Here is a 16,755-nt window from a genome sequence, read left to right on the forward strand (position 1 = left end):
GGCAGTCACCTGTTTTTCAAAACCAGCTCATTTAAAATACCAGAGTAATTTAGACCCTCAGAAAAAAGGTGGAGAAATATCTCTCCATTCCTGCGATGGCTTTTCTTCTGGTTTGAACTCTCCTAAACAATAGTAGATTTACAGGAGGTGACACCCTTCCTGTCCAGCCTACCTTATGTTCCAGGATCCTGCAGAGATCTGGGGTTATCTCGCCATATATTACTGTAAATAAATGAAATGAAAAATGCTGAATCATGAAACTGATGCAATAGGAAACTCACAGAATGCAAAAAAAGAAAAAAAAATTGAGCAGTATCGCTGTCCAGAATTCTTTTCATTTATGTGGCATTGTCATTATTCTGAATCTTTCTTCTCAGAAGCTAAAAACTGCTTAGGAGACACTTGCAGGAATTAGAATTTGATTCCAAAAAAAAATGTGCCACCCAGCTGAAGTTTCTTTTAACACTGTCTACTTCTTGGATGTTTCATTTCTTGAAGGAAGAGGGTGTAAAAACGCAAATTGTACTTCTGCTTTAGCATCTACCTGTTGAGCAAACCATGCTTTTCTTCATATTTTAAAATTACCCAGTACCAAATTTTGTGGTTGGATTTACTTTTATTTTCATAAGTTGTCCATTAACGTGAATCATTTTTTTTTACTCATGAGATATTATTTAATATTTATGCCACAGAGTTACAGCACACAGGCTCGTAAATAAAACTGCCATAACAAGTGACAGGGTTTCAGTTTAAACAGATGATCCCTGTCCACAAGGTGCTGGTTACCCACAGAGGCAGAAATGATGTAGTAGAGAGTTGGGTGAAACATTCATGTACAGGTGGTCTGGAAAGTTCCACCTGGAAATCCTAAGACCTAGCCAAGGGAGACCTCTTCTTGACAATTCAAAGAAATCAGAGTAACGAGCAAAGCCTAGAGGCCTAGTGGAGTGGTCTGTGGGAACAGCGAGAGATGGTGTGGAACTATTATTAAAGTTCTGTATTGACCAAGGGGAATTTAAGAGCACAGATCACACAAAGGGGACAAATGACGCTGTAGGTAGTAGACTAGAGTGAGGTAGTGAAGTGGTGAGGTAAGGCTCCAAAAAGGAAGATTATAGAAAATACTGTGTGTGGGAAATAACTAGAGCATGGATGAATGTCTTGGCAGACAAGGACGGAATGGATTTTGGAACTATCATGAAGAGGGAAATGTCAGTGCTTTCTGACTATGCCTCTTCCCTTTAGATGGGCTTCAGATATGCTACTGCAAAAGAAAGACTTTGATAATCCAGAAGGGCATTTTGCAACTGAATGAGAAGCTTTTGCAAAACCCAAGGAAGCAAAAGTGTGACTTGGAGGTGGGCTTCCCCTTTTGTTCTGAAAGTCTAGACACTTGCTAGGGATTTTGCTCTAGAGGTATGTGCTACCTCAGATACTGTGGAAAGGTAAGGCTTCTCGACCTTGGAGAGGTTTAGTCTACAAATTGGGGAAAATGTAAATGTCTGCATGAAAAACATGAAACAGCCGTGGGGAGTGGAGGAGGAAATGCATAATTGCTTGCATTCTGCTCTGCAAGGAATACTGCTTGGAGGAAGTGATCGGTCTGGGGAAGGAGGGTGGGAGGGTGGAAGGTAGAGGTTGAGCGAAATAGGTAGGATCTCAGTAATATGTAGACACTAGAGAGAGAAAGCTATCCCATAATTTGGAAACAGCTGTTTTGATCCCATTCTTTAGTTACCTCAGATGAGGTAACTGAGGCTCAGAGAGGTTAAATAAGTCGTCCTGGATCACACAGGTGGTCCAAGATTGAAACCCAAATTTATCTGCTTCCAGAGTCCCAATTCTTAGCCATGCTAGCTTATTTGCCTCTTAGACTTTGCTGCTTATAACCCATTCCCCTCATGCATAGATGTTTGGGCCATTAGCAAAGCTCTCACAATTAGCAGCTACTGTGCAATTGGCCAGGATGTGAGGTCATGTCTAAAGTAGCCTAAAATATACAAAGCAGGAAGCACAGGCCACAGAATACAAGCAGGATGTTAAAGAGAAAAAAAAAAAAAAAAAAAGAGGTAAAATCAGAAGATATTTGCCATCCGTGGTGGAGAGGTAAAAGATCGGGTCTTTATATAGTCCAGAGGCAGCTGGCTGGTGGAGTTTTAGCACTTGAGTTTGTATGAATGTGTGTCCAAGTGTAGCGCCGAGTGTGCCTAGGAATGCATTCCAAAGCCAATCATCCATGATTTGGGGACCAATCCTGTTTTGTGTTATTCCTACCTATTTGCGTGTTCATAAGGGCTGAAGATTGAAAGTGGCTTTCTGAACAGATGCTTTTAAGGCCCTGCCCTCACGGGAGCACGCTTCCTGCAGCCAGGGTCCAGAGGCAGTGGACACCTCCTTCTCCATTGGCTGGGACAGAGTAACCTTCAGTAGCAGCCTAAGAACGGAACTGTGACTGTAGCTAGGATACTGCTAAAGCATGAATAATTGTGACGAGGCCTGAAAGATAAGTCACGGAACGATGCCAAATAGATTTCTGAAAAGATGATCCCTGGTTCTAGCAGCTGCCAGAAAATTCTGAGGTCACCAAAGGTCAAGATGCAGAGAGGCTTCCCAGAGAGGGTGAGGGCATTGAAAGCAAAGGGTAGTGAGATGGCTTCCACTGAGGTCACTGGTGCTAACTGGTGTGGTCCACACAGAACTTGCTCTGCTGAACAGACCCCCCTTGCTATTCTCTTATATCATTAACTCTTACCTTCCTCCAGACTTGGCTAGAACAACCCAAGGCTGCCCCAGCCCTGTCTGTGACAATGACACTTGTCGAAGTCAGTTCTGTCCATTACGAACTCTGGTCTCAAAGGTATCATTTTTTCTTAAGAGAAAACAAATCTCACAATTGCTAGTATTAATGTCAGCTGTAGAGCTGAAAAGTTCAGAGTAGACATTTACACTTGTTAGACAACCAGGGGACAAAGAAATAAGAGGACATTAACAGGGCCGGCCCGGTGGTTCAGGTGGTTGGAGCTCCGTGCTCCTAACTCTGAAGGCTGCTGGTTCGATTCCCACATGGGTCAGTGGGCTCTCAACCACGAGGTTGCCAGTTCAACTCCTCGGCAGGCTCCGCCCCCCTGCAACTAAGATTGAACACAGCACCTTGAGCTGAGCTGCCTCCCGGATGGCTCAGCTGGTTGGAGTGCATCCTCTCAACCACAAGGTTGCCGGTTCAACTCCCGCAAGGGATGGTGGGCTGTGCCCCCTGCAACTAGCAACGGCAACTGGACCTGGAGATGAGCTGTGCCCTCCACAACTAAGACTGAAAGGACAACAACTTGACTTGGAAAAAAGTCCTGGAAGTACACAGTGTTCCCCAATAAAGTCCTGTTCCCCTTCCCCAATAAAATCTTAAAAAAAAAAAAAAAAAAAAAGAGGACATGAACAGTGCAGATATGTGTTGGGGATCGTTAGCAGATGGTTGCTGTGAAAGTCTTGTACAGAATTCTCTCTGTAAGTGGCCTTTGGTTATCCCTCTAGAAGTAGTCATTAATTCCTTACTCTGTATGTAACACAGCGCCTGGTATATCAAAACAAGGTAAAGAGGGCCTCCGTTGTCCAGCTTGTGCAAGAGCGATTATGAATATTCGAAATACAGAGATCATCCTCAAACTTCATGTCAGCCAATAGCTTCCACATTCATCCTGACCAGGATTTCCTAAGCGATGGTGTGTGCCTCTTGCCTTCTAGCCCTTCTATTCCTGTTGGTAAAAGTGTAGGAGCCATGAATTAGCTGAACAGAAGCAGCCGGAGGAAAGGTAGAAGGGAAGACATAAAGAACCCAGGTATTTCACGAAGAAGATGGATAGACTCAAGTAGAACATAAATACTCTAAAGTGGATTCAGTTATTGAATTGGCTCATCCCAGTCCCCTGAGAAAGAACTGAGGGGCAGGGGGCCCGTGGAGCATGTGAGGCATTGCTGAGGAAATTCTGATTTGGCAGCTCTTATTTGTCTCCCATCCTCACCTGAAAAATAGCTGGGGAGATGGCTCAGTGCGGCATGTGTGTTTGCGGGTAAAATAACATCTACCCTCCTCAGACACAAGGCAGAGTGACCAGATAGAATTTTAGCCACGCCCTACCCCCTTTTAAGATGGGAGTGAGTAAAGTCCTGAGACCCCCTCATCTGTAACCAGAAAGTGGTGAAGGTGTAGAGGTAAACGGGTGAGTTGAGGGGGCATCATTTTGGCTGTTTCTGGAAGGCAAGAGGCACACCATTGCTGAGTTTGGAATTAGCAGATAGGGATTTGAATTTTGGTTCCGCTTTTTAGTAGTTGGTTGACGTTGGGCAAGTTACTCACCCTCTCTGACTCCATTTCATTTTCTCAGCTGGAATTCTGTGTCCCTCCTAGGGCTGTTGTGAGGATTAGGTTTGAAGGGAGAAGTTCAGTGAAGCTCTTTGTGAGAGGACGAGGTTAGAATTTGAGTGGACAAGACTTACCACACCTGTCCCCATGCCTGGCACACAGGAGGTGCTCAGAGAAACCAAACCAAACCACACGGTGGTTACCTTCATATGATTTGAGTTAGAAAGAAACAGCATATCAAATCATATCAGGTGGGGAGAGGATCCAAAACACTGGAGTATTTTATTGGTCATTATTGTGATGGTTTGGGAAGGAGTACTGGGCGCCTGGGAAATATTTCCCACGGCATATCTTGATTTTGAAGTTCATATTGCCATCATTGCCCATTCTGCTTCATTGCGTGCTTTGTTGACATAAACAGAATTTTTGCTGATTGTTAGTCAACAGAAATTGGCAAAGTAGGCCTTCTAAGCCAATGCAATTACCCTTTCGACCTATGCAAAGTTTGATCCGGCTAGTTTGGAGAGAAAGCCCTCATGAACCAAAGCTTTCTGAGGTGACCCATGGGGCAGAATGGGCAGGAGTGAGAAAAACAGTCAATTATTACTTGCGTATCAGACATACCCACATACAAATGTAAGCGTAAGTGAACTTCCCATAGAGAGACTTGAATGAGGGAAGATTTTCCAATCTCTTTGTCTCTCCCTTAAATAACAAGTGGATCATGTACAGAAAAGAGCCAAGTTTTCTCAGCTCTTTAGAATAAGGGAGGGTTATTTGAATAGAGTTTCTTCTTATTGATTTTGTTTAAAGGAATCAGATGCACTCATCCTGAAAGAAGTTTAGGCCGTATTGATAGATTTTTTTTTTTTTTCCTCCTTCTAGAAGATGCATACATTCATCTGTTTCTCGATTCCAAGGCTGAGTTGAATGCATTTAGATCTCCTATTTTGGCTCCTTTATCATGAATACACATTAACCGACCCATTTCTTTCTTTAAAAAAAAATAAATTTCAATACATACACAATTACACAAAGACAAAAGAATCTGTGTTTTGTGACTGTGTGTGACACTGTCAAACTTGACTTTGATTAAGCTTACTTTTGGTAGAAACAGATGTTTGAGGGCTCCTGCGTCTTTCAGAGCCCAGTTTCATTGTGCGCAGAGCAGATCAGTAGCTCCCAAGGTGAAGCGTCTATGTGGCTGCCTAAATGGCATAATTTGAGAGGCACAAAAATGTCCTCCTACACCCCAGATATCTTACTTACAGCTGCAGTGCATTTGGTCTTTGCTTTTAAGGCATTATCTCCACCAGACTGGCATAGAAATGCAGATATGTGACATTACTGCAGTATTTTGTCATTATCACATTAACATGGATGAACTTGCCAGATGAACCGGAGTTAACGGGGGGTGGAGAGATAGGACATTACAAAAATGTACTTTGTATTTTTGGTGTGGAGAAATGGGAACGTTCTAGAATGCAGGGCAGTTGTCTGAAAGGTTCAGAGGGACTGGATAGCTGGGAGGAGTCCACCCTCTGTGGGTAAGGTGGGTGCTGAAGTGCCACCTTCCCTGCTCTCACAGTCCCTCACCTCAGCTCTGACTCCTAGGGGCCCAGGGCAATGCCAGAGGGAAGGGGCTCTTTGGAAGGAGGTTGATGAGGCTGGGTGGAAAATAGAGAAATGACGAGGCCCCCCCCACCACCCCCAAAAGAACTTGTGAATGTCAGGAAAGGGTAGTGGAGACTCACGGTTGGATCAAGTCCTTTGGTTTATAAGCAGGTGCCCTGGGATGGACCACTGAGACACCAGGCAGAAATGCCCGTAAACAGTACTTTATTTCATCAAGAAATACTTACCAAATCCAACTGTGTGTCAAGCTCTATCTCAGAAGCCAGAGACATAACAATGAATAAGATGTGGACTCTGACCTCATAATTTCTAAACAAAGGAAAGTTTGGGTAATTTTTAGCTCATGTTAATGCAACCTGGCATGTGAAAATACCTATGAAGGTTGGACACGTGTCATGCCTGTAGCTGAAACTCTTCAAGTTAATTGCCTTGTTTTCCTGGCAGGAAACAGCTTATAACCACACACATGACTTGAGCCAGGAAATCAGCTTCAGTTTAATCAATATTTAGAGTGTGATGTGTTGCTAATCGGTGTTGGTTTTGTGCATAACAGAGGTAGCCACAACTCATGGTGTAGCAGCTGCCCGCTGGGTCTGCTCCAATGCACGAGATGTCAGCTTCCTACGTGGCATAGGTGCCCAAAAGACTGAAGAATGTAACGCTTTCCTGAGGGATTTAGACCATGCTCCTAAAACCACGTTGATTTTTGACATCCTCCTCGGGGCCTGCACACCCGTCACGTCAAGAAAACATTGCCCCATCACTGAAGTTTTTTTTCTCTTGTATCCTAGCTGTCACTCATGCTTTTCCCACTTCTCGAATAATCTTTTCCAGCCCATGAAATCGATAAAGATGAACTGGATCTTTAAGCAAACATAATCAGTCGGGAGGGTCTGTGGGAGGAGCTAGGGCTTATGGAAGGTCTCATGTTTTACGTAATCATGAGAACCCTACCCTGGAGAACCCTACAGAAGAACTCTGTGTTTAACGAAGCTCTATGGTTCTAACTTCCTTTTCCTGTCTATAAATAGTACCTTCCACCTTGGCACACAGGCCAGAGTGCGTGTGGCTCGCCGTGTCTGCATGCACTGTGTTGCAACCCTTTCTTTATGCTCAGTAAATCCTTTTTAGTGACAAAACACCTAGTCAGTAATATTTTTCAGTCTACAAAATGATAACTTTTTGCCCAGCCCAGCTCCAACTTCTCATCTTCTTAGATCTTTCTTGAAAGAAACAATAGCAAAATGGCAATACCACCACCAGGAAACCTTAGCAAAATAACACATCAAGCCCCATCAACTACATATGTATGAAATTATGTCTAACCGGGTTATTCATCTCATTTCTCCTATATGATAATTTCTTTTAAAAAGTGTGTCTTTTGTCACTTTGCGTTCTTCAAAACTTTATCTAGAATAAAAGTTTAATAATCTTGAACAGTGGTGGACAAACTATGGCCCACAGGCCAATCCAGCCAGCCTCCTGATTTTGTAAAGTTGTACTGGATGACAGCTATGCTTATTCGCTCATGAGTTGTCTGTGGCTACTCTCTTGAAACCACAACAGAGGTGAATTGCTGCGATGGACACCGAGTAGCCTAAAAACCTAAAATGTTTACTATGTGGTCCCTTTTTACAGGAAAAGTCTGCTGACCTCAAATCTAGAATAGCGCCATCCAGTAGAAATATGATGTGAGCCACATATATAATTTCAAATTTTCTAGTAGTGACATCAAAAAAGTAAACCAAAAAACCGCAAAATTAATTTTAGTAACATATTTTATCTAACTCACTGTATCCTACTATCACTTCATATAATCAGCATAAAAGCATTGCGATAGTTTGCATCCCTTTTTAATACTGTCTTTGAAGTCCAGTGAATATTTTACACTTACAGCCCAACTCAGTTTGGACTAGCCACATTCTGCATGCGTCATGTGACTTGTGGCTCCCGGACTGGATAGTGTATGTCTAAAACCCATAAACCTTGGATTTACTTTTACTGTGCTTTGAAGCAGGTGAAAATAAAATAATGTTCATATAAGTATATGGAGATTCCTTTTAAAACCGAATTTCAAGGGAAGACCCTGGAGAGGATATGCAGTCAGGTGTCCTTACCCTTTTTCCTTCTCATCTGTCACCACCGATCTCTGCAATGATGAGCCTGAGGTCTAGAACGTTAGGGGTCGTCGGGCAGAACCGAAGCCGCGCTCAGCACACTGCGCCTATTCACGGGGAAAAACGCAAAGTGGGCGGGTGCATTTTCAGCACCAAGATGTAAAATAATGAACGTGATTATTAACTGCACTTTGCCGTGAAACCTAGTGAAATCCAATAGTCTTTCCCCCCGGTATTCTGTTTAAAAGAGGTTTTCCCTGGAGTTCCTGGCATCAGCAATAAAAATATGATAAAAAAAATAAATAAAGTGGAGAACTTGGCCTGGGTAGCTTTTTAAAGTATACTTTATAGGAAGAGAACAAGGAAAAGTTCTTAAGTCATTCTTTGAACAAGAACGCAGCCTGATATTTAATATACCACAGTACGCCCTGGACTCTGCTTCCTGTTGTCTCCCTAAGCAAACGTTTCCTCCCCGTGGAATGGAGGAAGGGAAGCGTTGGTGGCGTGTAGAATGAGCAGTGCCAGCCACCCACTGACCGCTCTTCTGGTCCAGCTTCCATCAGCACCAGCTTCTCTGGCTTTGGCTGAACTCTGTTATGGGCTTAACCAGCTTGACTTCCATTTTGAGAAGGGGGCCGCATCTTGGCGTATCGGCCAAATGAATGCACCGCCGCTTGTGGACAAATGCTGGGTGTATATTCATGTTAAAGCAGAATTCAGCCTGGAGTTCTCAGGCAGCCGTGAAATGGCAACTCTTTAGTCTTGCTGTTGTGTGTGCTGCGGGCTGGAGAATGTGGGAGTGGGAGTGCAAGTGAAAAAAAGGAGCTGGGCCTCTGGGCTCGCCCTTTGCTAAGCCACCAGCTGGGTGATGTCCCAGGCCGTTGATATTTCCTCATCCATAGCATGGGGTGGGCCAGCTCATCCGCGCTAGCATTCTCTGCCTCCAATTATAAGATTATTTTTATATTTGTTTTCCTCCCCGTAATTTGGAAGTGTAAATGAGAACATAAAACAAACCTCTGCCTGTGGGGGTGGGCAGTTTGGACTGTACCCCTCTCTTTACATATTTCTTCCCACAAGTTTCCCATGACTAATGAAAAGGAATGGCCAGGCCTCCTCCTAGTCTTTCTCTGTAATTTGAAGAAGCTGCATTTCTTATTTTCATTTTTTTAGGACTGATGCTTCCATCCCCACCCCTATTTTGGGGGAATATTCATGTAGTACGAAATTCAAAAGATAAATAGGGATAGCCAGCGCAGGTCTCTCTTACCCTGTCTCCTGATCACCTCATCCCTCTCCATGAAAGAAGCCAATGCTTTGTGTACTCAAGAAAACATGTATATATATTTTCCTTTTAAAAAAAACAAAACCCAAATGGTACTTCTGAACCTACTTTAAAAACAAAACAAACAAACAAACAAAAAAAAACCCCCAAACTTTGAAGATCATGCCATTGCCTGCACATGAAGCCCTTCCTTGTTTCAATAGCCGTGTAGTACTCTGCGCGGATGTACTGTAATTTATCCTGCGCGGATGTACTGTAATGTACTGCCCTCTTTTAACGGGCAGTTAGGTTTTCCATCTTTTGCTATTATAAACACTGCTGCAATAGAAAGCTGTACCTAACATCATTTTTTACAGATTTGAGTATATTTGTAGGATAAAACCCCAGGAGAGGAATTATTGGGCCAGAGGGTGGGGACATTTATACTTTTGACAGACACTGCCTGTTTGGGGTCCACAGAGGTCACTCCCACAGCCGTACATAAGAAGCCATGATTCTTTACATTCCGGCCAGTATGCTGTGTTATTGGGCTTTTTGATCTCTGTGACTCTACTAGGTTAAACATGGCATCTCAGTGTAGTTTCAATTTGCATTTCTCTTGCTATGAGTGAGAATCTACTTATCCATGAGCTATGTCGTTTGTCCATTCTTCTTGTTTGTCAGCTTTGTTTCTAGTTGACTGTCAGTGCTTTAAAATGGAAACACCGCCCCCCTTTACAGACACCTTCATTGATTCTTTGTGTCGCTAGAATAAAAGCCCACATTCCCTGGGCAGGGATTCAGTGTCCTCCAGAGCCAGGCACTGCCTTTCTTTTCAATTTCATATCCCCTGTCCTTTTGTGTGTATCCCTCCCTTCTAGTCTCTGGCCAAACCAAACTGCTTGCTGGTCCCCCAATACCTTTGCTTCTCTGTCCCTTCTTGTCCCTGCTTAAGCTGTTCATACCACGCACAGTGTTTTCCTTTGCCTTTCCACCTAAAGAACTTCTCTTCATCCCTCAAAGCCCAAATGTAATAAGACCATTCCTTCCATAACATTTTTCCTAGATGCACCAGATTTACTGTCACCTGGGGCTGTGGTTCTTTAGGGCTGGTTTACAGTTTGGAGCACGGGCCGTCTTCAGCCTTGTGTCACTGCCACTTGGAAACATGATTCCTTGATGCCCATCTTCCTGCCCTAGCCACCTTCGCCTCTCCTACAGCCCTAAACCGGAAGTGAAGAAAGGGATCCCTATTTCTTCCTTCTTTGGAGAAGACCGCAGTGACTTTTTTCTTTAATGCTGTGGTAAAAATATTCCTAGCATAAAATCGGACCATTTTAACCATTCTGAGTGTATCATTCAGTGACATTTAGTACATTCACATTGTTGTGCCACCATCACCACCATCCATCTCCAGAACTCTTTTCGTCTTGCAAAACTGAAACTCTGTGCCTGTTAAACAGTAACTCCTCTTTGTCTTCTTCCCCCAGCCCCTGGAAGCCACCATTCTACTTTCTGTCTCTATGAATCTGACTACTCTGGGGACCTCATATAAGTGGAATCATGCAGTATCTATTCTTTTGTGACAGGCTTATTTCACTTAGTATAATGTCCTCAAAGTTCATCCAATTGTAGCATGTGTCAGAATTTCCCTCTCCCTTAAGGCTGAATAATGTTCCATTGTGGGTATATGCCACATTTTGCTTATCCATGCAGCTATTGACAGACTTTGGGTTGTTTCCACCTTTTAGCTGGTATGAATGATGCTACTGGGCATATGGGTGTATGTCTATAAACATATCTCTTTGAGACCCTGCTTTCAACTTGTTTGGGTATACGAGTATACCCAGAAGTAGAATGCTGGATCGTACAGTAATTCTATGTTTAGTTTTGTGAGGAACCGCTGTACTGTTTTCCACAGTGGCTGCACCATTTTACGTCCTCACCAGCAACGCACACGGTTTCTCTGCATCCTTTCCAACACTTGTTATTTTTGTGTGTTTGTTTTTATCATGGCCATTCTAACGGGTGTGAAGTGGTCCAAAGTAACCTTTTTGTGATTGTGTTTTGGACGCCTGACTCACAAAGTCTTATTTGGAAGAGCTCTCTCGGCACCCGTACATCAGTGCCTCACGCTCCAAACATTGCTTTCATTTTATGGCCAAACTTCCCAAATTTCTTCTGGAAGGACTGTCCACATTGAGAGGGCCTGGTCATTTAGAGAACTAGATAAACAGGGAGCTAAAATCTTTCTTGGCCCTTGTAGCATCATTCATGATGAAAGAATCAGACAACACTGTCTGTGGTCCAAGCCCACCTGTGTGTGCTTTGGAGCAATAGAAACTTCCGGCTGGTCCCTCCACCATGCATGCTCGTCCTGGCTCAGAACTCTTGGGGGAGAAAGAGGCCAGCTTGGTATCCCTGCTGTGGTCTCGCTTGGGTGCACCTTGGACTCTTCTCCCACTTTTTGATTTGGCTGCATCTCTCCAGCATTTGAAGTCAGGACAATAGTTTGGAAATGTCTGAAGCTGGATTGTCTCTTTTCACTCTAAGGCAGAGTCACTGTGATTGGCTGTGTTATGAACTAGCTCCTCCATTTGGAAACCAACTCTGGAATGACTGCCATGGAGTTTGAAAGTCACATTTTGATCAGCAGATGCTACCGAGTCTGGGGAGAGAGTTTCATGTGGCCAGATCCTCATTTGTGTTTGCGTGTGTTGGTTTTTCTCTAATTGTTCAGTAATGGTTTCAGTATGTTTTATCTTCTGCATTTGTTGCTTCATGTAGATGGATATTTTTTTATCCCAGGAAAATCACGATTCACATATCTGTTAATACAATGATTTTTAAACTTTTCATATTTCTTTGTTTCTCCCTTTTAGAATTTTGTACCGTCTTTGGGCAGGCAGACTTCCCTGACGACGTCGGTGATACCCAAAGCCGAGCAGAGCGTGGCTTATAAAGACTTTATTTATTTCACTGTCTTTGAAGGAAATGTTCGCAATATTTCTGAAGTTTCGGTTGAGTATTTATGCTCTCAGCCTTGTGTTGTGAATTTGGAAGCCGTTGTTTCATCTGATTTCAGAAGTAGCATTCCCGTGTACAAAAAAAGGTGGAAGAATGAGAAACACCTCCACACCAGCAGGACACATCTAGTCCATGTGAAATTTCCTAGCATCATGGTTTACAGAGATGATTATTTCATCAGACACTCCATTTCCGTATCCGTGGTGGTACTGCGCGCCTGGATTACTCACAAACATAGTGGTGGTGGAGCCATGAATGTTAAATTGGAGGAAAACTTGCTACACGCTGTAGCAAAGAATTATACTCTGCTGAAGACAGTGCCACCTTTTGAACGCCCTTTCAAAGACCATCAAGTGTGCCTGGAGTGGAACGTGGATTATATTTGGAGCCTTCGGGCAAACAAGATTCCCCAGTGTACCTTTGAAAATGGTAGGTCATTTGCCTTGCTAGGAACCTAACTCTCATTTCTTCAGATGGCCTGTATCATACGAGAATGGTGGGAGAAAACTCTTATGTTAGCCGTGGGGGAGATAAGGAGAATGGAGCCTGTAATTTTGGACTTCCGGGAGGAAAGAGGAAATAAAAAGGTGAAGAGAGGAGAAAGCAGGAGAGAACAGGACTGAAGATGAGAGTGCGAGAGGGACAAAGGGGCCATGGAAGGACCTTGACAGGTTTGTTTTGGATCTGCTTTAAGTTGGAAAGGAGCAGTAACGCCGTAGAAACAAGGATTGGGAAAATCTTCCTCTCATCTCCCTTCAAAAATCCCTCCAGTGTCAGTTTTAGTGCAGATGTGGCTTTTCAGCCAAGCAGACCTGGGTTCAGTCCTGGCTCTTCTACTTTCTTTCTGCCTGTGTAATTTTGGAGCTCCCAGAGCCTCAGTTTTCTTATCTATAAAATGGGGATAATAACAATCCCCTCAGAGCAGTGTTGTGAGCATCAAATGAGATATAATTTGCTTAGCACATAATCAGCACTCAGTAAAAGGTAGCCCTGAGGATGATAGAGTCCAAACTTTGTATCTGATCCTAAATACCACATGGTCACAGCCATGAAAGGATCCATACAGGAGTCGCCTGTGTCTTTTTCAGCCTCCTTTAAGCACGGGGGTTGGAGCTCTCTGGCTATTTGCACTTAGAAGAAGGGTCTGAAGCTCTCTCCATTGGTGCAAGGGGCACCTAGCACCTGCTGAGTGCCTGCCAGTTCTCTCTACCCTGCTCCCAGGTACGACCCGGGTCTGGTAGCATTTTACAAAGTGTGGCCCTAGGACACACTGCAGCAGAATCACCTAGGACTCTTGTTGCACATGCACATTCCCAGGCCCCATCCATTACCTACTCAGTCAGGATCTGTGGGCCAGGGCCCTGGAATCAGCATTTACATATCCATGACGCTGACGCACCCTACAGCTTGAGAACCTCTAGCCCAGGCGCAGAGCTGGTGAGACTAGAATTACTGTGGTCAGACCCCCAGGCGGCTTGATGGGTGGAGGAAATCCAAGGGTCTGTGACAGCACACTCTTCCATGGGACATAGCTGACACCTCAGTTTTCAAGAGAACTGGTTTGGGACAAGGTGACTTAAGGACACGGCAAAAACAATGCCTATGAGTATTTCCTGAGGCCATCCCAAAATAGCCCTGCATATAATGAAAACGTAACAGCCTGTGTAACCAAACATTGTAGCTATTCAGAGGCCACTTGCCATAGAACCATCACATTTGGCATTTTTAAAAAAATCACCTCTTTATTTTGAAATAATTATAGATTTGCAGCAAGTTGCAAAAATGGTAGCAAGTCGTGTGTGTCCTTCCCCCAGCATCCCCAATGGGCACATCTTCTGTAACTATAGTGTAGTACCAACGCCATGAAATTGATATGGATCTAATACTGTGAACTAGACTACAGACTTTATTCAGATCCCACCAGTTTTTACATGCACGTGTGTGTGTGTGTGTGTAATTCTATTCCATTATATCCTACAATTTGTTTTAATAACCTCGTTCTGTGTCTGGCTTACTCCACATTTGTGCGGTGCTTTAAATAAGAGATATCCAGAAGAAGGCAAATTCCTTTCTTGTGTGTGTGCGTTGAGGGTAGGGCGGGTGGTAATTAAATGTCTGGAATTGTTGAGCTGCATGCATTTGGATAGTCAGTGTGCATCCCTCTTCCAGGCAGAACCCCATGCTAGCCTCCGTCTGGAATGCCTTCCACGAGGGGACCTCATTTGTTAAGGAGAAGGAAGCATGGGGCACACACGTAGCCACAGTTGTGCTTCGCTTTCAATTTTGTGAGGGCTTAATGATTCCATTTCATGTTTGGCAAATCACATATTTCTCATTGAAGAATGACTGAATTGCAGGCTGGAAGTCTTCAAATGAAGTCCTTTATGAACTGACTGAGTTCTTAGGGCACCCGAACATACCCTTAAAAATGTGAAACCTCTTTTCTTCCTTTTGTTGTTCCTTCCCGTATTCACAGGGCTCAGGTGTTTCTCCTCACCTTCAGACCATTACTTTTGGGGTGAGAATCAATCCAATACGAGCATAATGCAGAGGAAAACCTTTTCTGAGTCAAAGTCACTGAGCATAGCGGGAAGCTCTGTGCACCCTCAAAACCAGCTCTGCTTACACGGCTGTGATGTGTTCATAGTAAAAGAGCGTCTGTAGCAGCCCTGTGGAAAGTGTCTATGACCTTTGTTCTTGCCATCAGCTGCGTGCTGGGAGGGACCAGGCCTCTGGCTTGTTCTTAGCAGGGACTTCTTTCTTTGGCTCTGGATGAACTAGAGTCAAGTCAGAACAACAAGATGGCACAGGGAGCAGTGGGGGCACCTTTCATGTCTGGTCACGGTCTGCAGCCAGCACTGGGGTGGGGTGTGGGGGAACATTTTCTGTGTCAAGTGCCTGGTGTCCTATGAGGGCATCTGAACTGAAGCACCGCCTGACTTGCTTTCATTTTCTTTTTCCTATATCAAAAGCGAGTGAGCCAAAGTCCCATGCACGGTGTTCCATGAGAACGGCTGGCGTGTCCGCGCACCAAAGGCTGAGGTTAGGCTCCTGAGCTCACAGCGAGGGCTGTGTGTGTGTGTGTGTGTGTGTGTGTGTGTGTGTGTGCGCGCGCGCGTTCACGCGTGCAGCTTATCTCCTTTGCCAGCACCCGTGCCAGGCCAGGTTGGTAGTCTGATTTTCAGTGGAGGTGCTGCAGACTTTTGTCCATCCCTGTTGAGTAAACCTCCCCCGAGTGAGAAGTGGGCATTCTCTCAGGACACGTGTGTGCCCAGGCTCAGCCATGTGGCCTCTGGTGCACCTGTTCCTGTTGCATTCCAGGCATCTGGGGCATAGGTGGCCAGGCACACCACGCCTGTGGCTCCACTTACTATTGTTTGTTTCCCTGGGGGAGGGGACCAGGCCTTAGCTCTTGTCCCTCTGCAGTCACGCGTGTCCCTGACTCATGCATGATCTCATCTAGAGAAAGGAATCAACCATCTGGGCTGGCAATCCTAGGTGCCCTGGACTTCTCTTCCTATCACATCCTATTGAGAGCAGTTAGCTTGGGCTGTTGCTTCCCTCTTCAGACTGTATTGCACACTCAGTTGCTTCCCACTATGTGTATTGCTGTCATTATGGTCTAAGTCCCACCAGTGAGTCCCTGGCAGGACTCCGGCCACAGCCTGCCGATGGCCTCCCAGCTTTGCCCTCATTCCCCACACGGTAACCAGTGCAAGCGGGGCACGTCACCTCCTGCAGGTGGTTCCTCCCTTTGCAGTTACTGGTCAACCCACATCCCTTACTGTGGCCTGTCCCTGTCTCCCTGGCCTCATCTCCTGCCGTGCTCCCCTTGCACACCTGTTCCAGCCACGTAGGCCTGCTTGCTTCTCCTTGTACATACCAAGTTCATTTCCACTCTAGGACTTGTGCGTTACTGCTCCCTCCTCAGATCACCTGCCTGGCCTGCTCCCTTCACTCTGCTCAAATGTCATCTCATCAGAGACTTCCCTGACCACCTTATCTAAGAGAACGGCCCCACCCCTGGCACCCCCACCCCTGCCGTTATCACCTTTGTTGTCCTTGTAGTTTTATTGCCACTAGACATTGTAATGAACTCTATTTAATTGCTTTTTTGCTGTTTGAGTGTCTCCATTCGAGAACTCAAGCTCCATTAGGCCAGGATCCCGTTTTGTTTTGTTCCGATGCCTAGCTCAGTGCCTGCAGGTGGCAGGTGTGCAGTGACTATTTGTGGACTGAGTGATGAGACTGCGTGATGAGTGCTCTTAGCCAAGGGGCATGGACCTTTTTCTCTCTTAAGATTATGTGTGACCATCACACTGTGATAGCACCCTCCCATTGCTGTGTTGCCACAT

At 44.8% G+C, this 16,755-nt stretch overlaps 1 protein-coding gene across 3 annotated transcripts in view; it reads left to right on the forward strand.

Annotated features, from left to right (window-relative positions):
- Positions 1–16,755, forward strand: part of SEL1L3 (SEL1L family member 3) — a 98,019-nt gene that overhangs the window by 1,078 nt on the left and 80,186 nt on the right. For all 3 annotated transcript variants that reach the window (XM_019743863.3, XM_019743864.3, XM_019743865.3), the window contains exon 2: positions 12,256–12,829. In XM_019743863.3, the coding sequence (XP_019599422.3) occupies positions 12,256–12,829 (574 nt within the window). The remainder of the gene's footprint in view (positions 1–12,255; positions 12,830–16,755) is intronic.

The sequence above is a fragment of the Rhinolophus sinicus genome, chromosome 1 (assembly GCF_057876585.1).
Source record: "Rhinolophus sinicus isolate RSI-liver-muscle chromosome 1, RSI-T2T, whole genome shotgun sequence".
NCBI lineage: Eukaryota > Metazoa > Chordata > Mammalia > Chiroptera > Rhinolophidae > Rhinolophus > Rhinolophus sinicus.